The 23323-nt window shown below is 40.7% G+C and overlaps 2 protein-coding genes across 4 annotated transcripts in view; both read right to left on the bottom strand.

Moving 5' to 3' along the window:
* GAREM1 (GRB2 associated regulator of MAPK1 subtype 1) overlaps window positions 1–5309 on the bottom strand; it is a 100648-nt gene extending 95339 nt beyond the window's left edge. Inside the window, exon 1 of the mRNA XM_061354907.1 lies at window positions 4722–5309. Within this exon, the coding sequence (XP_061210891.1) occupies window positions 4722–4842 (121 nt within the window). The 5' untranslated portion in view covers window positions 4843–5309. The remainder of the gene's footprint in view (window positions 1–4721) is intronic.
* Window positions 5310–12268: 6959 nt separating this feature from the next.
* Window positions 12269–23323, bottom strand: part of LOC133212982 (ras-related protein Rab-10-like) — a 31390-nt gene continuing 20335 nt past the window's right edge. For 2 of the 3 annotated variants that reach the window (XM_061354896.1, XM_061354895.1), the window contains 2 exons: window positions 21553–21654; window positions 12269–12695 (listed from right to left, as the gene is read on the bottom strand). In XM_061354896.1, coding sequence (XP_061210880.1) covers window positions 12621–12695; window positions 21553–21654 — 177 coding nt within the window. In that variant the 3' untranslated portion in view covers window positions 12269–12620. The remainder of the gene's footprint in view (window positions 12696–21552; window positions 21655–23323) is intronic. The other variant, XM_061354897.1, reaches the window with a different exon arrangement.

Below are 23323 nucleotides of genomic sequence, written 5' to 3'. Positions count from 1 at the left end.
CTCGAAAGAAGGAGGTCATTCAAGACAATTAAAGCACGGACAGCAGCATTCAGACCTTAAAAGAATAAGTCTCTTTGTCATTTCAAAGTATTGTTCAGCTGCACAGATAACCCACATTTGTGGAGTAACGCAATAAGAAATCTTCACTATGTACATGGACATGCTGTTCTATTGAGTATGATGTTCTCTGATAAGCTGCAAGGGTGCTCGGTTTACAGATATTTGGAACTGGAATAAGCCCTACAGTAATGTGCTGCAGGGAACAATAGTCCTCTGAATGTGACTGGGATAGATGTATGTCACCATGAAAGGTTTTGAAATGGGAGAGGGAAGGAAAAAAAAAAAAAAGAGAACTTGAACTAAAATAAGTAAGAATATCTCTTCATCCCCAGGAGCAGCATGAACTCACCATCCACCCATTGCTGGCATTCACAAGAGCTCACCCAGGGGTAAGAAAGAAGAAATCACCCTTTAACTTTGTCACCTATAAAATTTTCCTTTCTTTATAGCCACTAATTCCGTCATTTCATCTTACAGCAACCACACATTTACAATGCATAGAGAAGAATTTCCTTTGGTGTCTCAGTAGCTCACCATGATCCATGGTCTCCTTTCCTGAAAAGTTCAGCACGGTTTCCCCACCATGCATTGCAGGGAATCACTCCTCTACAAGTTGAGGACAAGCGCTACTATGTTTGATCCCAAGAGCATCCGTTACCATAACATCTTCTTTTGGTTTAGAGCATGTATAAATACATTGTGGATAAAGAGGAAAATCAGAGGACCACATGCCCTCTCAATTCCAGAAACTATAGTCTGGAATTGACAGCTAAGAACTTCTGTGAACTCTTTCAGTTCATACCCAACCTGTGTGTGAGAACTACCTACTTGCAAAGACTGCTCTTGTGGAAGCACAGCAACAGCAGCTGAGGTAAACAGAGTTCAGCTAAGAAAAAGCACAACAGACAACAGAAGGAAGCAGTGAGCTTATAAGAAAAAGCTCGGCCTGAAGCTCTATGCAAAACAGTATTTTCCTGATCTTAAGCCTGGCAGCATTTCTCTTCTATCCTCCAAAATTATCCTTAGAAATGTAAGTACCAGAAATGTAAAGTCCTGAGATAACCACACACAGCACAGTCTCAGCACTAACAACAAGACACAGTCACCACTTCGCTATTAACCTTTTCTACTGATGATCTGAACCCTCCCCTGCATCTCAGTTTTCCCAGAGACCACCAACGTTCACCTTTTGCCCTGGTGCAACAACGACACTCTGATAAGAGCTCTTTCCGTTGCAGGTTCCCAGAGCAAAATCTTTTCCCCACTTCACCCACTCACAGCCTCTCTGTGCCACTAGGGTGGGATTCAGCTGTGACAATGCACATCAGGATGGCAGGGGGCGAGGACAGGGGAAACACAGCACAAAGCTTCCTCCTTGCTCCTTTTCATCTGGAACAACCCACTCGGTGAACTTCGTAGCATGAAATAAAGCCCATTCAGTTTCTTTGCTATGGTGTTTAGCACTCTTTCAGCAGTTTTGTATTTGAGTTATCCTCTAGAAGTATTTAAGCTGTTATGTATGTTGGGAAAAAAAAGACACAGAAAAAACATTTGCTTCCTCTCAAGTGACAGCTTCCCCCTGCCCCTCAATATTTGTTCAGTTAATGTAACAATATTCACCAGCAAAATATTAAACACATGAACAGATTAAAACAAAACTTGACTTATTATTAACAGCATCCAAAAGCATAACCTAGAACACAACTAAACCGCCTTAAAATTTCATCTGAAAAAACAGGACTACATGTTTATGATTTCTAGATGGATAAGGTAGACAAGGCAACGATGCCTAACTACTTCCAACTGTATCTTGATGTAACAACAGATTATTTCCTCCCATACCATCACAAAAACTCTCCGTTCTTATCAGAGGACCAAATTTAGTGTGCATCAATATTTCATAACTTCATACTGTCAAAAACATCAAACTGAACTACTTTAGGGCATTTTCCAGAAGCTCCACATCCAAACTCGAAGAATAAAACTGCATTCATCATACCCATTATCTTCCTTCAAACCAAAAGGCCTGAAGGTGAAGCAACAGTAAAAAAATGGAGATCTCGTGTGGGCATCATCTAAGAACATTACCTACCGAGTGCTAAATGCCATCAAGAAATGTAGAAACCACACAGTTAAGACTGTTACTGCGAAGAAGACTCATCTCCAGATTTTTAATCCTCTTCTACACTCTGCTCTTCCAAAAGGGATGAATTCTGGCTTTCATCAACACTCACGATGCCTGAAACAACCAGCCTAGGAACAACTCACAACTACAGACAGAAGCCAGCCATAAAACCAGAAGGTGACTGAAGACAGACATCTACAGGTGGTTTGATTTCCAACAGCACAGAACACATGCAGCTTCCACTGATATTGAGAGGAATTCAGCACCTGAGGAGGAGCCAAAGCCATTTCAATGCAACTGAACCCTGGCACATCCATGAGTACCTGACACACAAAACACTACTTTGTTAACAGAGGTAGCCTTGAACTTCCTCAGCACTGAATGACACACATTTGGATTGGACTCTGCATTTGTTTTCTTCAGCATTACATCAAGAGTTCTCTGATAGAGCTTCACTCAGCTTTTCAAGACAAGGACAGGGATGCAGAGCAATCATTCCAGGACAGCAGGTGCTCCAGTCAGTTCTGCAAACACTGCACGTTCCCAGCTTTCCTGTTTTAAGAAGCTGTGCACCGATTGATGATTGCTTTCCCAGACAACCTTCTCTGGAAATAGAAAAGCGTTCTCTTGGTACCACCACAACTATGGCGTCTGCTTTCTTTATGAAATATTGATTTGTCTGCCATCAGTAGTCCCTGAAGTTAAAAGGTACATCCATAGGAGTAGGTAAAGCAGACCCACAAGCCTCTGCCTGCATGCTGAACTGGCCAGACCTCCAGCAGCTCCAACCCAAAGCCCTTAACCTAGTGCTGTACCTGAGCCTGCCTTCTCACAGGGTTTAGTGTGGGGCTGAATCATTACTTGCGGGCACCTACACCAACAGCTGCCTAATGTCTGGCCATCTCAGGACACGGGCAAAAGACCTCAGGTCTGTTTACTACATCCACTTGCCTGTGCATATGCTGTAAGTGTGACAGATGGGACAAAAAAGCCTTTGCACAAAACACACATCTTCCTCTCCCTGACACTTGCAGGATATTCCCATCACCATGTCTGACACAAGACCAAAACCCCAAAATTACTTGCTTCAAACCCCATAAACTTCCTCTATCCACAAAGCTCTTTCACGTCTCTTCCAGTGAAGCAAGACAAGAGGAGTAGGAAGATTGGAAAGTGTACCAGAGAGAGAGGGAAATTAGTAAGTCATCAATACATACATCCTGTTAAAGCCTGAATCCCTGCCAGGAATCTCAAGTAAATTGACAGCCTTAAGTGCAGTGACTGGAGGCCATTTTAGCTGTTTCTAGTGACAGAAGGTATTACCACGAGGAACTCCTTAACATACCAGCTTTGCCACTCTCACAGGACAATATACACATTCCACAGTGGGAAAAACGGCAGCTCCAGTTAAAACGGCAAAGAGGCTTTTCTTTAACCTGTTTCTGAGTGCCAGCTCTGAGGAAGCACTACAAGGGATCGGAAAAGTACTGCATAATTAAGGGACAAAGTCAAAAAAGCCCCAGCTTGAATCATCACTGGATTATGGGAACTGCAGTTAAGTAATAAACCAATCCTGGTCTTGATCTGCACACCCGGAGTCACAGAGGACGATGCCAGTGCTCATTTTCAACTTTTCAAACCAAGACAAAACTTTATAAGCGATCTGCTCTATTACACCTCGTAAGTACAACGTAACTTCATAAACTGGGAAATTAAAAACCCTGCAGTTTTTTCTCCGTGATTTATGAGTTATCTCCTGCACTCCCTTAGAGACAGGGGAGTTAGTTTTCATGGTGCTACCACGCAAGGCACGCACACGCAATTATAAAGCAGCTGTCTGAGCCTTTATAAGAAATTCCCTTTCTCCCCTGTTCTCTGTGCTGACATGTTGCTTTCTAAGACACACATCTAGGAAAGGTAAAACGCTGTCACAGCTATTCTGCCTTGTTCCTGATTTTCTGGAGTAAACAAAAAGCTGCAGACTTGGAAACGGCAGGTGAGCACCCGAGTGAACAGTAATAAAAAGTTATCGGGAGACCATAAAGGCTCCTCACTTTACTCCTCTTTTTACAAATCCGTGGCTATTTTTGTGAGGCATAACATATGGGTTTTAGTCTACTCAGACTACTGAATACTCCTTCTTATTTGGCCTTAGTAGAGCATCACCTCATCACAGCACTGGCTCTCTAGTACTGAAAATGCCCCTGCACGCTTTCACTTGAGACTGCGAAGATCTTCCTCGGTGGGCAGCTGACAGCAAACAGGCTCCGCCGAGCTCCCCTGGGGACACACGGTAAAGGCGGTATTACCCAGGTATTCTGGTGCAAAGCATCGTACGGGCTCCGAAGCGGGTCGAAGCCTTGCACCGGCACCCGGCAGCGGCAGATGTCGGTGTAAGGACCGCTCGGGAGGTGAAGCCGCCGAAGGAAAGCGGGTGCCGCGGGGGCTCTGTCAGCCCGCCCCAGGAGCGGCGCCCGGTGCCCGCCCGCCTGGCCCCATCCCGCAGAGCCCCCCGGCCGCCCGCCGCCCCACGCACCGCTGTCCAGCCGGGCGATCTGCGGGAGCCGGTAGGTGCTGACGAGCAGGTCCAGGGGAACGGCCACAGCGCTCCACTTCATGTCCTTGAGGCTGCAGCCCAGCGGCGGGCCGGGGTCCATCTTCCCGGCCCGGGGAGGGGAAGGAGGGAAGAGGGAGCCAGACAGGCAGCACTGGCGGGGTGCTCCCACCCGGGGGGGCTTCAGCCAGCGGTCAGGGGGACGGAGGGAAGGACGGAGGAAGGGAGCCCGCCTCGCTCAGCGCCAGCCGCCCCGGGACATACCGGGCTAGGCAGAAGGGGAGGCCCGCTGGGCTGCTGCCGCTGCTGCTCCCACCGCCCCCCGGGACCAGCTGGGGCCGCCCGCCGCCGCGCCTGGCCCAGGAAGCGCCATCCCAGCACTGACTAATCAACAGGGTGCGAGCAACGCCTGCGCAGCTGCCGCTCCTCCCCGCGCCGAAAAGGAAAGTGCCGGGCTGCCCGCCCGGCCCGGAGCGCCGCCGCCAAGCCTGTCCCTCTCACTCCACCCTCCGACCGCTCGGCCGACCTGCAGCCCGGACAGCGCCGCCGCGCAGCGCCCCGCCGCGCCCCGCCGGGGCCAGCCGCAGGTGGCTCTGTCCGTGCCTGGGGACGCAGGTTGGGGACGGGCATCTCCGGGAGCACAGGGATTTGTAGGGACTGCTTCACTGCCGAAGGGAATGGGGGGTTCGTCTGCTGCGCGTCTGCATTTGCAGCTTGGAGAGAAAATGTCTCGCTTCATTCATTAAAGCAGTCTTCGGCAAGTGGGTTGAGTTGTGTCTTTGCACTATTTATGTCCTCACAGTGAACACAGGCTGAGAGAGCTGGGCTTGTTCAGCCTGGAGAAGACTCAGGGAGACTCTGCGACAGCCTTCGAATGCCTAAATGGGGCCTACAAGAAAGCTGAACAGACACTTTGTACAAGGGCATGGAGTGATAGGACAAGGGGGATGGATTTAAACTGGAAGTGGGTAGATTTTATGTTAGATACAAGAAAGAAGTTCTTTACTGTGAGTGTGGTGATGCACTGGCACAGGGTGCCCAAATAAGCTGTGGCTGCCCCAGCCCTAGCAGTGTTCAAGGCCAGGTTGGACTCAGCTTGGAGCAACCTGATTTAGTGGAAGGTGTCACTGTCCATGGCAGGATGTTGGAACTGGATAAGCTTTAAGGTCTCTTACAAATAATTCTATGATTCTATTTAATTTAGTGTTGGAACTTTGCCTGTGAAATTCATTCTATGTAAAAAAAAAAAAAATCCAATTAGATGGCAACTTAGGTTATATATCTACTATTATATCTATTATTATATCTGTTGTCTGTGAAGCATGAATGGGCATTTCAAGTATGAAGAGTAGTGCACAGAAGTTAGAGGAAAATCTCTGACTTACTTCTATCAATCATTGCTACTGCACCTGCAAGTATTACACATATTGTGTATTCAATGGCCTTCCAGCCACAGGGGAATTTAAAATAAACAACTAGTTCTCTTTTCAAAGTGTCCCATGTGATGAAGTCTTATGTGATCTTCCTAAGATATTTAATGTTATATATTTTTAATGCATTTTTATTTCAAGACTCCTAGACTGGAAACTGTGGGAAATGAAACCAGAAAAACGCACTCCTGGGTGGTGGCATTGCACTGTGCTTAAGTTTATTTTGCTCACTCTTGTGTCAAAACTGTTTATTTTATTGCAGCAAACTTGGCTGCATTTACGGCTGTACTGTCGACTAGAAACATAAAAGTGCCTTTCAGTGATTTGTAAAATGACTGGAAACATCCGCAGCTAACATCTCTCTCCAGGCTCTATCTTCCACGGTGTGTGTCTCTGGGACTGCTGGGACAGCACAGCTAAGGGAAGAGCTGTTGTAAGAAGAGCTCTCCCATTGCTCCCCCTTCCTCACGTGCCTGGTGCAGGGCCAGCCACTGGTGCGTGCCCTTGTAGCTGCGGGTGCCAGCAGCACCGCCAGCACAAGAAGGGCAGAGACAGACACGCTCTTGTTCTGGTCTTCTGAAAACAGAGACTGGGACTTTATCCATGCTCTCCAAGATAAAGACCCTGGAAGCACAGAGGATTACAGAAAACCCCAAGTTTTGTTGCTTTAAATGGGCCTGGGTCGGTTTGAACCTCATCCTGATGCAAGTCTGTGCTTTAGCTCCGTAGTTTGACGCTAGGATTTCCCAGCACTATGGTGTTTATGCTTAGCCATGCTGCTGTTGGATTCCACCTACCAGAACAGTTAGTTTTAAAAATATGACACTGGGTTATAATTTCTTTTTGAAGCAGCTTCCCCTTTACAAAGCTCCCCGACAGCTTTGAACAACTTAAGTGAATTAAACTATTGAAGTGCAAAGTAATATAATAGCTAAAAGCATTATTGGTGAAATAGAGAAAGCTAAAGCACGAGTTTAGCTTGTTCAGGTTTTACTAGGTTACTGGGTACAGTTTACAAGGCAGAGCAGATCAGGTCAGACTGGATTCGACAGGACTTGCAGCACTAGTCTGTCAAGAGTTGGTTTTAAATGCTATCTTGGGTACCATTAATTTCAGGATAGATACCGTCTTGCAGTGTATGCTTCTCTCAGACATCATGCACTTCTGTCTAGGAAGAAAGGCATCTTTCACTCAGAAATAATTGCTGCTGATTTTTCTATAAAGACTTTTTCATTCTTCAGATGGTTTTAGATGTCCTAGGGCTTTTAAGTCTGTGTTCATACAGCTGTGCTTGTGCTCCCTCTAACCAGTAGGAACCCAACCCACTCTTTCCCACCCTACTGAAACAAGATGCAGTTTAGAAACATGTAACTTCCAGATACTATCTAAATTTCATTCAGTTATTTCCAGGCAAAGAGATATCATAAAGCTTACTAGTATTTAAATGTCTCACTGGAGCTCTTAGAGTGACTTTGTTACTTGTTCTAACTGTGCTATAGCTCAAGCTCCTTGAAATATATTCTAGTATTACATATGCAGTATTCAAATCACCAGCACATATGAAACTCAGATGAATTCTTGGTTTAATTATACCTGTGTATAATTAACACATTAGATACAATAATTCCCTAATGCCTAGCAATGCCTTAGTGTGATCTCTTACCAGTCTCCTACTGGTGCAAAATGCTGTGTCCAACCTCTAGAGGAATCAGTGAATTCACCTCAGGATCAGGGCCTCGGTTACACAACATCTTAGTTTTCATGTATGTGCTGTTCAGGTGGCACTCACAGACAGCCTTTATGTAGCAACAGCAAATTGTTCAAAATGGTTCAGCAATGGTTCAAAACCATATGCAGAGGTAGGGGGACTCAGAGTAATTCCTGAAATTATTCTTAAATGCATTTTGAATTGACTTTCCTGTTGATTTCACAGCATATTTACGCAGCAGTAAAATCTCTGGTATATATTTATAGCATTGCCAATAAAATGTTTTTTAAAGCATTTTGGATCATCATCAGTTCAGTCTATGCTAACATTTTAAATGGAGCTGTTCACAACAAACTGATTTCAGTATGAACATGGTAACACGCTTTATATGTTAGTATGCATACACCAAATAAAACTCAGAGCCTTATATGAGCAAGTTTCATGTGAAGCCATTATAGTTTATATTTTTTAAATCCTATGAATTTGCATTTCTTCTTCCTACATGTGATTTGCCTTCATATCAAAGGCCTGATTTTCATAGTAAGTATTTACAAGTCCAGTGGGAAACAACAGATGTAGTGATCATTTCAGAGTTACATCCTGAATACCTACCTTTCTCTGAGGTGAGGGGGGAAGAGAATGATGCATTTGCTATAGGTGATGTCTGTGCATCTCACGTTTTGAAAGAGAACATTATTCCTGTCCTACTGGCAAAATCCAAGCAATCTTTGCTTATGATATGTATTCTGAAGAGATCTATGGGTCTGGTGTGAACCAGAGACCCTGGTGTGAACCAGGGTCTGGTCTGAACCTTTATCTTCTATTTCACTGTAAGAGATGACCTTGTTTTTCCAGTCAAATCCCTTATTTAACCTTCATTTATTCTAAAACTTCCATCTATGGGAATTTGTGTAGCGCTGTCATCCAGCCAGCTTTGCAGTAAATGAAAGGTAACTCCCATCCTATTTTCTATTTGGGAAAGTGCCTCCAGAGTGTTCCAGTTTGTTAGGGGTTTTTTAGGTCCTTTCTAGTGCTTTTTTCCCCAGTGTCATGCTCCTGTGAACATAGTCCACAATGCATATGCTTAAAAAAAAAACCCAGTTATTTTGCTCCAGGAGAGCAGAGTATGGGATGAGGAGAGCACTCATGCTACCTGGCATGTTAGGTGAAGCCCACTGCATCAGCTAGCAGGGGTGAGGCATCCTGTAAACACTGCATGGGAACCTAAACATATGCATCTCCTTAAGATGAACCAATGACAAGCTCATACCTAAGCCACAAGTAGTAGAAAACATCGTGAGAAGTAAAAATGTGTAGAAGAAATTACTGGTTTTTAAATTGTGATTAGCTATACAGAGACAAAATTAAAAATTACAAATCGATCTGACCCTCTTTTACCTATTTTCATTGTTAGGAAGAGGAGGAGGAACTAAGTTAAGACTTAGAGAACTAGTAGCTAAACTTCTACAAGTTCAGGGCAGCTTAAAGTTCACTGGAGACTCACTGCTAAAGGCAAAACTGCAGAACTTTATCTACACAGAGAAAGGAGAGGAAGTGAAAGACTAACCTGGTTGAATAATAAGATCTTCAATGACCTGAAATGAAGTAGAAAGGCAGTCAAATTACTAAATTATTAATAAATATATGTACTATATATGGACAAAACCAGAAAGACACAGTCCCAAGATGTTAGAAAACTGGATTTAAAAGATAGCAAGGATGTTGGAAAGATGCATAGTGAGAAAAGCAAGGGGAAAAAAAAATGGTCTGTTTTCCATAGAGAGGGAAATCACCTAATTATTGGTGGTACCAGTATGCTTAATGCCTTTTTTAACCTCGGTCTTATATTTAAAACACAGATGCAATTTCACTACTAGCACCACTGATAAAGGCCTGAGAGCTTAGGCTAGGAAAATGAAGAAATAGACTGGAAAATACTTATCTAAGTTAAGGATTTTTTGATAGAGTGAACCTGATGAAACTCCTTTAGGGTTCAAGCAATGTTAGAGCTGCTACAGATTATCCCTAAGAATCAATATTGGGAATGAGTCAGGTTCCAGAAAACTAAAACAGGATTCCATCTCTCTCAAAGGGTGGAAGGAAACTGCTCTACAAACTGGTTAGCTGAATTTTTCAGTAAGAACAAAAATATTCAACAGGTAATCCAACCACTTGGAAGAATCTAGAAAATAATGGTATGAAAAGTAACAGCATGGGTTTGTCAGTAACAAATAATACCAGATCAATCTAGTCTACTTCTATCAAATGGTAACAGGCTTTGTGGATAGGGCAGAAAGAGTGAGGATCACAGGATTTCAGAAGTGCTCTTAACTGAAAAAAGAATACAGACTAGACAAGTATATAGAATGAGCACAAAATTATTTGTGAGTAATTAGTACTTCCAAGCTGAAAGGATACATTGAATGGGATTTCACTGAGATCTGTCTTGGATCCAGAACTATTCAGTACTTTCATCAACATCTTTGATGACTGAACAGAGTACACTTATATTCGGAGACTGTATCTACAGGAAGAAGCTCCAACTATGCTGGAGTACATCATTACAATTCAGAAGGATCTTGGCAGACTGGAGAAGCTGAAATGCCACTGAATAGGGAGAAACAGAAGGTTTTACGTATACAAAGCAATAATCGACTGCACAAGAACATGGAAGGATAAAAAAGCAGTTCTTCAGAAAAGAAATTATAGATTATGAGCAGTATTAGGGTAGCTTGCATTATGCTGATGCTGGGATGCATAAATAGGAGTATCACAAATGAATATCGTAACAAAAAACAATTTTGATCTCTCCAGCTGTTATTATTTTATCTGAAATAGTCTGCTCAGTTTTTAGATCTGCACTCCAGCAGAGTTGAGAACCAACTCAAAAATACTGAGAGGAGAGAGACAAAAATGGCAAACTACAAGGGAAGGCAGAAGGGACAGGAGTTCTCTGGCCTAAATAGCAGATGGAGGGCAGGCAGAGTTGTTCACCTACATCAAGAGGAAAGAGAGAACCTGCTTTCTGTGTGTACCAGTTAGGTTAGCTATTAGCAAGCTTCCTGCTTGCCAAACTAGCTAAGGACTGAACACCATTTGGAGAGACAGTGAAATTTCCATCTCTGCAGGTATCTAATCATCTTCCTGCAGTACAGTAGCGACAGCTGATCTGAGGCTGAGGTAAGACAAGGACCCAGGCAGCCTCTCAAAATCCCTTGCAGCACTGTTTTCTTCGTCTGCTACGGCTGCAAATAAGACAGGGATTATCCTTTGTTCCCTCATTTCAGATTTTGCTCTGAAAGCTAGCTTAAGTAACTGGCAATGACGAGTTGTCAGGAGTGGCTGTGAATCTGTAGCCCTTTCCATCCACTTGCAGCAAGCATACTAAATGGCCTAGTGGTGCAGTAACCTGGCAGTACACTCAGACACATTAGGTCCCATGTGCTTCAGAAAGCACTTCCCAGAGCTCACTGTCTCAATACTGAATTTAATAATAATTTGATATTATGGCAATCTGCAAACAGCCCTCAAAAAAGCAGGCGTAATTCAGGAGGGTAGTGACATTCCAGAAAAGTCAGTGCAGTTAGTTATTCTGGATGTTCTGGGATAGCTCACAACACGTTTTGCACAGTAGTATTATTCATTCACAAATTGTGATAAACCAATTATATTAACTAAGCAGCAGAACCACATCCCCCCGGGGGGGGGGGAGGGGGGGGCAATAATAGCACAATATAATCACCACAGTTCTTCAGATTTCCCTACTTGTGTTTTCCTTCTGCATATCCTGCAGGTTTGATTTGTGTTTGCTTTGCTTTTGGTTAAAGGAAGAGAATCTGGCATCCTGGTTCTGCCCTCATTTGAATATAAATAAAATCTGATATCCTCCACTGAAAGATATCACATACTAGTATACAACAGACCACAATAAGCAGAATCAGATACCTAATGTATTTATACTTTAAGAAAATAGCATAACTCTCTCACAGTATCAGACAAGTGCTGCTTACCCTTTTAATATTGTGATCATTTATGACAAAAGGAATTTTTGAATACGCAGGTATGCTGCTTACACCTGCATGAATTATTATTATCTATAGGATAAAAGTTTGTATTAGCAAGATAATTATTACTGGATGCATTCTGTTCTGTGATTTCTGCTTTTTAAGGGAGGTCAGTAACATACTGATCTTGTATATGGCTTATTTTCTCTCAGCCCTCACCTTTGTAACCTCCCTATTCAACGGTATTCAAGTGACACATTTGTTTCTGAAATGGATATAAAAGAAACAAAGCCAATTCTCAGGTGACTGTATTAAATATCCACTACTTAAAAAGGTGTTATCTGGGGGACAACATAAGTGATGTCATGCATCAAAAGGTTCCCCATGTGATGATGTCAATGTTCATTACATGAAAAGTCTTGTATAAATAACAGGGGGAAAAAAAAAGTCAAGGTTTTTTTTTTTATTAAGACAAAATTAGTACACTTAAAAAGTTCATTTCTGAAAACATTTACATGCAAATGCAGTCATCCTGTGATGCATCTGCTAATTCCAAAGTCAGAGAATTGTTTTAACTTCACATTAAAAATATGAAAATATAATATAAACATATCAAAACATTTGGCAACAAGTTTGTTTAATACAAAGGATGCCTAAATAATGTGTTTTGGAATCAGAGGCTCACTTTTAAACACCTGTGAGTTCCTTTGCAATAGTTAATACTTTCTGATGAGAAATTTCAGAATGCACAGCAGGTTCTCTTCTTACTTTCATTTAGATCCACGACATTTAAGTCATGCAATAAACAGGAATTCTGTAAGACGAAGAAAAGCAAACAATTAAGATAACTAGAACACAGTTAAAAAGCTTTAATTTTCACATATATTAAAATGTAAAAGATTTCATGGGGTCACTGGGTCAAACACCTCTCCTAACGCTGAAGGTGACAAATGACAGAAACTGTCTTTTGAGGAGACACTGCAGATAATATGAACTAATCCTGTAAATCTTTACTCGTGTGACTGGTTCTAGATGGACAGGTTCTTCTGTTGACTACACCAATTTTCACTAATTTGCAGGTAAGTACCCAAATCTTTGAAGTTTTGAGCATGAGGTGTAAAAATCCAGTTGAAAAGAATAGCAAAATACAGAAAATCAGTACCCATTAAAAAAGGCACAGGCTATTAATTGCTTTAAAGGACGTTAACTTGCTGTGTGAAATTCACTAACATTCGGTTTCCTTGCTTCTATTTCATAACCAGGAATACCCCCAAATGGAAGCAGCTCAGACTTTACCAAGATAAACTCTCCAAATAGCACTCCACCCTTGTAAAACATTGATGTACTGATTGCAAAAGCAGATTAAAAAGAAAATTAAAAAAAAAAAATCAGCACAGGCAGGACTCTTGCTTTCAGCACTAAACTCAACCGAATAATTTGTGCTGACCAGAACACAATCAAACACAGAACAATCAAAGCCAGTTGTGCAATACAGTACGTGTTGCAATCTTGTACTCTAGTACTATGAACACTGAACCCTGAGCTCGGGCACAGAGGCATAGGGAATATTGTCACATGCCTAGGAAAAAACAAAGAGTCCTAACTTCTCTACTTGCTGTTCTTCTCCCTGCATCATGGCAGGTTTACCAAGTATGTAATGGTACACAGAGAAGTAAGTGCAACCACTGAATTCACCACATTCCTCTCTCAACCCAAACCCTACAGCCATAAACAACCATTTCTGACAATAAAGAGAAGCTTCCAGAGAGGACAGCTATCTAAGCTGGGATTCATGAAATTCAAGGCACTGGGGAAAAAGGAAGAGTGGGGGGGGAAAAAGGCATAATGTAGTACAATGCTGATCATGATTCAGAATTGAAAACTTAGACCTAGAATGCCATAGGGTAGTTGAACATTGACTACATTCAGAACAGCTCACCTAAAATTACTCAGCTGAATCAGAACAAGGGGAATACAGAAGATTTCTCCATCTTACAATCAGCCTCACGCCTCTTTGGCTGAGAATATTTAATGCTACCTAAAATTCTGGAAAAGCATCATGAAATTTGTTGCCTTTATCCTTCTGTAGCCATAGCTTTAGCTCTTCCAGCGTGCTGTCTGCCCTGTGTCAGGGCCATCCCCATGAAGAGTGTGGCTCAGCCTGTTCCTCCCTGGGTCTGCAGGGACCCATGGAGGCTGCCACAGTGTGCCCTGCTTGGGGGAGAAAATTAAATACCTGGGAAGGAGTGGGAAGGGCTAGATAGAGGCAGGAGCAAAGAGTAGGAAAGGTAACACAGTGTGTAATCCTCATGATGGACACTGAAGCTGTCACCAGTAAAATTATTAACACTTATTATTCTGAAACTAGGACACTGGAAGACTGTGACTTAGTGATTTTAGGAATTATGTTGTTAGACACATATGCATCATGTATGAAGAAATATAGCATGTGAACATGCTTTTTTGTTGGAGCTACAAATACCCAACAGACATAACACTTTTACTACCCTTGTGAGTTCACACAAATTCCAATACACAGCTTCATAACTTCTGCTTTATTTTTTTACACAGCTGAGTACAGGCATCAGCCATTCTGATTTGTGCTAGGTGGAGACAGCATTCCATAGTCTTCAGGCATAGACAATAAATGTGAAGTATGATGAACTTTCTAAAAGAGGGAACAAGGCGGACTCAAAAGGACACAAACATAACCTTGTCGTCTCAAGGAACAAGACATCTCTCTGGTTCAGAGATAAGATTCTGGGGAAGGGGTGAAGTTTTGGAGAATAGTGGTATGATAAGAAATTTATAATCACTCTGTTGAGACCAGGAAATAACACTGAGCATTGAATATTGTGGACATAAATCAAGTAGGTTTTGTTTCACAACTGCTTTTTCTTCAGAAGAAAAAAAAATCCAGTTTAAGTAGTTAAACAGTTCTAGAAAAATCCCTGTTTGAACAATTTCTGGATTCAGACTTCGCTTGCTTAACTTTAGAGGAAACAGGCAATTTGAACATGTAGCAGGTTATATCTAATTTCATGTTTCAGTTAAAGGGGAGAAACTTGCATGTTGCTTAAACACTGAAGGTGCTCATTTGCAAAAAGTTTATTAATTCATAGTACTTATGGGTGGTAAGCTGTTCATGTATTGTTAGCAAGGATCCTCAGTGCTGTAAGTGATTAAGAATGATGAAATGTATCTGCCAATGAGATGGCTCATATACGCTGCAAAATCATTATCTGATAGCAGTTAATCAATGAATTAGCCAGGACAGAAAGACAAGAACCACCGTTCTACAAATTAAGAAGAAGTAACAGTTTGTTTAAAACTATTTAAAAGTTGACGACTTTAAGAATCACTTCTGTTTGATAAGACTATTCCATACATGATCTTCATCAAGCAAATAAGGGCTTGGCTTCTTTTAAGCAAACGTGCTATACACACATTTAAAAAGTGTCCATTCATAACCTGTATAGATGCTCTGAGTCCTTGCATGAAGCACTGAAACAAAGATCAAGCAATCCCACATAATGCTCAACTTCAGCCAAGCCTTGGGAGAGGTGGGGCACCCTCCTCTCCTGAAATTACAGCAGGGAGGTATGCAAATCTCTCCCACCTGTGAGAACAAGGCAGGCAGCATTCCTTCTTCAAGGTTCCATGAACGCTAACCCTTCCAGCTCACATTTCAGCTCAGCCTGTTGTAAGTCACTCCTCAACAAACTAGCCCAAAAACAAAAGAAAACTGAAAAGGTGAGAAGAACCAAAATGGTACCAAGAAGCTTGAGTTTCCACTTTGGCATCTTGGGCAAAGTGGGGTTTTGAAAATACCAGCACAGACACAGATACCGCTCTACCCTGCAGTGATTTTAGTCAGTCATTGAAACTTCCTCCTATCAAATACTAGTTTTTCCTGTTCAATAGCACAGCAGACACGTCTCACCTAACAGGCAGGCATCTGGTTCAAGCCAGTTTTAGGCTTCCTGCTGTTCGCCCTCCCTAGCTCTAAGCAGTTTGTACCACTGTTGTCCAACAGATACTTAACTTCTAGACACAGGAATTATCATGAGATGGCTGAGATCCCAAATGTTTTTGGCATTTTTTTTCCTTTAATCAGGGAAAGAAAGCTAAGCTGGTATGCAAAGCGAAATGTCATAGAAAAGAAGGAAAGCTCTTTAATAGGCTTCTAATGAGGTAAGTTTAGAAATCTTCATTAAGATCAGCTGTCTATTCCTTGCTAAAAACCTGCTCAGATTTGCCGTACCATACCAAGGTGAATTCACCTATGCTAGCACCAGTTATTGTTATTTCTATGCTGTTTTAGTTAATTTGGAGGTGGGCTTTGCTATGGGTTTGGAAGACTGACAAGATTTTACTCTATCCATTTCTATGTCTCCAATCAAAGTCAGATCTGTAGTGCTTGCTGGAAAATTAAGAGTTTTAGAGAAACAGAAGGGACTGTAACTAAAGTTATCATTATTTGTAACATCTTTAAATTCTGAGGATTATTATTCTCTCTAGTGACAAAATGATCATACATCACCACCACAATACTTTTCTTGTTATTTAACAGTGACAGTTGGCAAAGACTGGCAAAGCATGGCACAGAACTTCATGCAACCAAGTTCACATAACTACTGTGCCTGAACTGCCAGTAGAGAGCTGATATTAAGATCAGTCCTGTCATTTTCTTGATGTGTATTTTCCCTGTATTCTGTAATTCAAAGTACTTGTTCAAAATCCAAGACTATCCTCTCACAACAGGAATGGATAGGACAGAGCACAAGCAGTATCAAACAAGAGGTAGGGATGTATTAGTAGGTAAAGTAATCTTTAGGGGTACAGAGACAGGAGCAGGAGAGGAATCAGGGTCAGGCACAGCAGGATCTAACTGCTGCAGACTACCTCCCTCAAGAAATGGGAAGTCCTAGCTCCCAACGCCTCCTATTCCAAAATGTCTAAATCATCTAACCCAATGGCAAAGTGTGGGTATCTATCTCCCTCTTCTGTTACTACCATATAGACTGTAACAATGTTGTACTGCAACTAGTTATTTCACAAACTTGAGAAGACAGTTGTGCTGTTACTCTAAGGTTCCTCAACAGATCATCTATGTAGGGATTAATATAGTTGCACCTCAAAACCCTTATTTAAAGGAGAAATCTCAGCTTCAAAGTCAAGATCTTGCAGAAAGCAACAAATGCCAGAAGTAAGTCAAGCGTGTAACATCCCTTTGGTCTCCTGGAGTTTATTTAACTCTAATCATATGAAACCATATAGCCTGAGAAATGGAGTCCTCTGTAATCAATTTTAGAGACTGGTGAGATAGTGAGAGAAAGGCACCTCCAAAACAAAATTTTATCCTAAAAACATGCATCTCTTTGCATTGAATAGAGATGATTCTAGATAACTAGACCAGTCATGTAAATTTTGGTTGGCTATATTTACATGCTGAGATGCAACCCCTATACTCATGCATTGTAATTAAGTTTTGATTTACATGACCTAATTATATGCTACTGTTTCCAGAAGAATATCTGGCTCATTCAATGTCCAAAACAGACCATTTTTTTAAATTAAATGAGATAGTGTAGTTAAATTATGCCCTATGTTGCATCAGTACTTCATTCACTTTGCTTTAATCTCTGCACCTTGGTTCCCATGTGTGCAATGCTGAACATCCTACCTAATGTTACTAAGAAGATGAAGATAAAAATCTAAAATACAGCATGATGAGCTTTATGAAAAACCTCATGAAGAAATTAATATACTGTGGTCAGTATAAGATAAATAAAGGGCAAATAAAGCCTGGGGCTCCATGCATAACTGAGGATAATAAACACTGAATGTGCGCTGCTGGAGTCACAGGGATCTTTTGGACAAACTAACAATTCCATGAACCTTGGCAATAATAAAACCTGATTTCCTATGGATTTTGGTCTTGCAGTGAATTAAATTTGGTATCTGTTATGCAAACTCCAGCTGGAGTGGCTGGTTGGAGCAATTTTCAGTCTTCCTCTGTAATACTGTATGAGCTAATGCTGGTGAATTTCCTCCAGCAGAGTACCCTGCTTCCCCTGCACTCAGCACCTTCTTTTCAAGGAGCTCTTTGGGAGCTTCATTATCTTTTCGTTTGACCCATCAAATCTGTTTAAAATCAGCTAGCAAGTTCCAAAGGTGCTTTAGGAGCAAATAAATGGCGTACATAGTGTAATCTCAAAAATCTTGTTGCCATAGGAAAGGAAGGCAGTGAGATGAAGGGAGAACAGAACTGAGGCCTGCTACTTCTGAATGTTCATTTCAAATGACATCCAGCTGTTAAACATTAAATGTTACTCTCAAAAGCACAGGGCAAGGTCTTAAATGGATTTCGACTGTTCTTGCTCAGCAGATCTATGTTTATATAATAGTGTATTAAAATAATAGTCAATCACTCTTTGGACTCTTTGGAGGTAGGCAGAAGGTTAAGTTTTGGTTTGTTTCATAGCAGTCTTCAAAAAAGGGCAAAAAATTCTGGTTTTCCCCCTTTTTGATCACAGTTTCCCTCCTCCTGCTCCTAGTTTAGAAAAATACCAACCACCACACCAACAAAGACAGAAATACACAGGCTTGTCATAGTGTTTTAAAAAGCTAGTTGAGAAGAGTAGTACTCATCAGCCACGGAACTAAACAACACAAAGTGCAAATACTAACTGCATTCTGGGTGGTATTTTGGGGGATTTTGGTTGGTTTTTTGAGGACTGACTCACAAGAACAAATAGTTCACTGGCAGCCAGAAGAATTGTTAAGGAGCAGCTGCCATCTATTAATGAACAGGTTTAGGCATATCTGAGACTCATTAGAATTGTGAATAAATAAAATACTGTTGTTATTTGTCAACATGTCTAAGCAAGCCTCTGGAGTAAGCACTGTCATTAACATTTATTTCCATTGCAGCATTTTGATACAATCAAATCACTTATTATGAACTGATTGGTTTGAAATTCTCAAAAATATGTCATGACTCCTTAACTGCTACCAATGTAAAGCTGTCAAATAACATCTGATTGTTTTAATGAGACTACCCATGTAAATTAGAGCTGTAGGATTCAGACACCGCAGCACTTTAGTTATCTGAATCACTGGTGTACAAAGCCTTCTCTCTTCCTTAAGCCCCCCACAAAAGAAGATAGGAAAATGCAGCACACAGTAATGACAATACAAACTTGACCTTTTTCTTCTTTAATGTCTGACCCATTTTAATGTGTTTTTTCCCAGTCCTCCATTGAACCACTACTTGGTCTAAATATCATGACAGTCAAGAAGCTCGCTATTTCTGTATGAGCCCTGTAACTCCAGAAATTATTGTTTCCCATCTACAGGAGTGTTTTCTGTAGATTTAGTCAATGAAGAAATTTCCATAATAGACGGTGAACAAGAGAGTATATAACAATATCCTAGATTTCCTCAGCTTCATACAGCCTACTGCAATGCACCTGAAAATGCTATACTGCCTGCCAGCCTGCCCTGCTTGTCTATCTTAATTCTAAATGACCTCCACATACTTCCCAACAGTATGGCCATAAGACTTCTCTATGGAGTTCCTTAAAATGAGTTTCCTGTGTGGTACTTCCACTGAAGCATCTAATCGGTCTGGGACAGGTGGTCCTATTGCAGAATTAAGGGAGGCCCGATATCCTGCTGCCCCAGACACAGGTGTCTTGGGCCAAAACGCTGTGCAAAGCTGTATCTCATTTTTCCAATCAGCAAGTACACATTTTACCACTACGGTTGTATATGACTGAAGTGATCTCAGACTGGCATCTCTCATGTCAATTTTCACAGCTACTAGTTACGCTTACTCCTGCATTTTCCCTTCTCCAAAATGCCATCAGTTAAAGGAGGTTAAAATTCAAGTACTACATTCGGATTTTACAGTTTTGTGAACAAGCAAATTATTTTGTCGAACCTGAAAAACATGACGAAACTGTGTGGTAGGTTAATTCTTTTTACTGTGAGCTCTATCAGGCCAGTGGCAAAACCAACTGGGCTACGGGAGTTTTTGTTTAAATCACCAAATGCATTTCACTGAAAATGGCAAATTATATGCCAAATTAATGGTCTGTGATGCCCCATCAGGGATTACAAACATTTCTGGATGAGGAGAAATGTTATTACTTACAAACTTAAAAATTCTCATTGACATATTTTCCATAAAATGGGTCAGGCACATATATGCAAGCAGAGTGTACACCTGTATTCTCAAGCAGTTCTAATTAAAGCCAAGCAGGGGTATAATATTTACAACATGGTCTGAATTCGTTCGCATGTCCACAATACAAACCCCATGAATTTTCATGAAGATGAGTAGGAATACTAAATTTCCACTTAAAGTAAAGTAAGTGCAGGGGATCTTACTGTGAGAAATATCCAAACATGATTTCTGCATGCTGCAGAGAATTCTCTCAGATCTTACCCAAACACACTGTGCAGGAATGCTCATTTCACACATATTTGTCTTTGCAGCAGTTATGATAATAGCCATTGTTTTGTAGTATTCATGCTTCACACTAACAAATATATTCTCTGTTTACAGTAGACAATGTCTTTTGCATTTACAAGAAAATCAGAGTTATTTGAGACTTTGCCAGCTATTCAAGGGACCTGCCATTATCCTCCTGGTCTAAATGATATTTGACTGTTGAGCTGCTGAGCTTCATTTTTACGCTAAAGAAATCAGAAGCCTTTTTTGTTAATGTTTTCCTCCCCCAAAATAACCAACTACAGTTTGTGTTATTGAATAATATGACAGGACCTTGATTTAAAAGCAGTCCAGCCCCACGGTATTATTCTGACCATCCCCTACGGCTACTTAATCAAAACACCGCAACTTGTGACTTTGTCAGTAATTTTGCTCATTTATCTTTATTATGACTTCAAGAGTATTCGGAATGGAAGGTTAGTTTTGTATAACTAATATTGGTGATGAATGGCAATGATAATGCATTGCATGAAGAACATCCATTAATGTCTAAAATAATATTCTACTGTCTAAAAATAAATTGCAATGCAAAACATTTCCAGTGCTAATGAACAATAATTCAGTCCTACAAAAGTATTGCCACTCTGAGGAGTAAGGACCTTTAAGCCAACACACTCAAGGTAGTTAGACATGATGATTCTGACAGCTACAATATTGATTCTACCACTAATTAACTCAAATTTTCAGGTCCCAATAACTTCAAAAGCAGTAGTGTAAATCATCCAAACAGCTATGAACTTTGCATAAAACATTTGATTGCTGAGCATGAAAGTTCTGCTCATTCCATCAGCATGCAGCATCTTTACAGTGTGAATATTCTGCAGAAACCTAGAGGAAAAAGAAGTCTTCCTGGCACAGAAGTGGAACTACTCTACAGCTGTCAACCTCTCCCTTGAAGAAAAGTGTGGAAAGAAAAGCCACAAATGCAACTTTCCTGAATTTTCACCTTTCCTCTAAACTTTATTTCATCTATTTCCCTAGTCTGTTGCTCTCCTGTAATTCTTCTCCTGAACATTTCTCCTCTGTATGTCTATACCTAGCAAATTCCCCCAAAAGATTAACTCCATAATGCAAAACCAGCACTGGCTGTGCTTTGCTAGCCTGTCAAGAAAAATCTTCCATTTTCTTTCTACTCAGAATAGAAGCCTACCTTTTCCAGTATGTACTTAGTTAAGACTGAGAATGCTTCCTCAATGTTCACATTATCTTTAGCACTGGTTTCAAAAAAGGGTATTCCATGTTCCCAAGCAAGCTGAAAAACAAATGTAGGCAATGGGATGAACAGTCTTTAGGAAAACAAAACACTTCCTAATACTAATAGCAAGAGATATAGAGGAGTTCTGACAGCTTCTAACACGCTATATAAACACTGATTAAGTATATGTCAGCTCAGTAAAGTACTCTATATTCATCCTCACATTCTTCTTAAGTTTCTCCACTTTCAAAACAGCTTTTTAAACATACCTTTACCTGTAAATAAGAAGAATAAACTCTAATGGACCTGTTCTCAATGTTTTGATTTATTTGGAAAATGCACTGTCTCCTAGACATTTATTTGGAGGAAACTAATGGAGTATGTGCAGAAAAGTATAGATAAAAATGTGACAAAAACTGTAGAAAAAGAGGTGTGACAAAATATGAAAAAGAGATGCTCCTTTTTACCAGAGGGAGAGAATCACGGAGATAATAGCAAGCAAAAACCAGATATGTATGCAAAAATAGGGGAAGAGAGAAAATACTTAGAAGAAAAGGTCAGCACAGAATTTACATAGCTTGATTTTGTTTAATTTACTTGTTCTCTCATTTCCAGTGTATTTCCCTTACAGATAGCTTAGAGATATGCTGGCATGAGGGAAAAAAACCCCAAACCAAATCAAACAAAGAAAACCCTCAAACCCACAACAAAATTCATAGCTTTTTAAGGTCCTAAACCTTTTCTAATTTATACAGTTAAATACATGTAGAAAAAAAGTTGCATCATTGGCCAAGGGAGGGGGGCAAGGTGGGAATACTATCTGCCAGAAAAACATAGTGGGAGAGTCTATTTATTCCCTTTGCAATGGATCGCTTGTTGGTATACATCCAGAGAAGATGATCCCAGGCAAAGAAAATACTGCTTATAATGTATAAAAAATCCTATAATTACTCACCATTTAATGATTTATTTGGCAGGCTCTCCATATTAAGATAAAAAGTCTAATGTTGGCAGTTATGTTTGCTTTCTATGAGCTCTAGGAGTAACAAATCAATGCTTTACAAAAATTCCAAAATGAGGCATGAAGGTACAAGAATTTTAGTCAAAATATAATAACGATTATATTAGTAGAAAAAATAGTAAGAAAAATGGCTTCTTTTCCAAAATGCTTAAGAAAACATAATTTTGAAAATAAAGATGAGGCACTGGAAGTGCCCAGAGAAGCCCCATTCCTGTAAGTATTCAAGGCCAGGTTGGACAGGGCTTTTCCGAACCTGGTCTAGTGTGAGGTGTTCCTGTACATAGTAGGGCGGTTTAAACCAGATGATCTTTAAGGTCTTCCAACCCAAACCATCCTATGATTCTATGATCTGGACTGTTTGCTAAGACAGTTTCATATGGGATTCTGAAACTTGAGCTGGCTGCTAATACAGTTTTCAGTACTGCAGCAACTTGTTACAGAAAGTTAGTATCATTTGACTACTGGCAAGTGTAAATGCAAAATGATGTATAATGGTTCATAAAGAAAAATACAGGCAATAAGAAATACTGAGCTAATAAACTGGAGAAGACTGGTTTGCAGCTTACAAAGTACACAGAATCTACTACTACATATACCTTTTGTCTCTCTTGTGACATGTAACAGATTCCTAGAGGCTACCTACGTACAAATTTTGATCAACACAAACCATTTTAATCACGGAATCAGAAATAATTTGGAAAAATA

Source organism: Neopsephotus bourkii, unplaced genomic scaffold, assembly GCF_033783945.1.
Source record: "Neopsephotus bourkii isolate Nb327-2 ecotype Australia unplaced genomic scaffold, CSIRO-AGI_Nbou_v1 NB_753, whole genome shotgun sequence".
Classification (NCBI taxonomy): domain Eukaryota; kingdom Metazoa; phylum Chordata; class Aves; order Psittaciformes; family Psittacidae; genus Neopsephotus; species Neopsephotus bourkii.
This window is presented reverse-complemented; position numbering and strand designations above follow the sequence as displayed.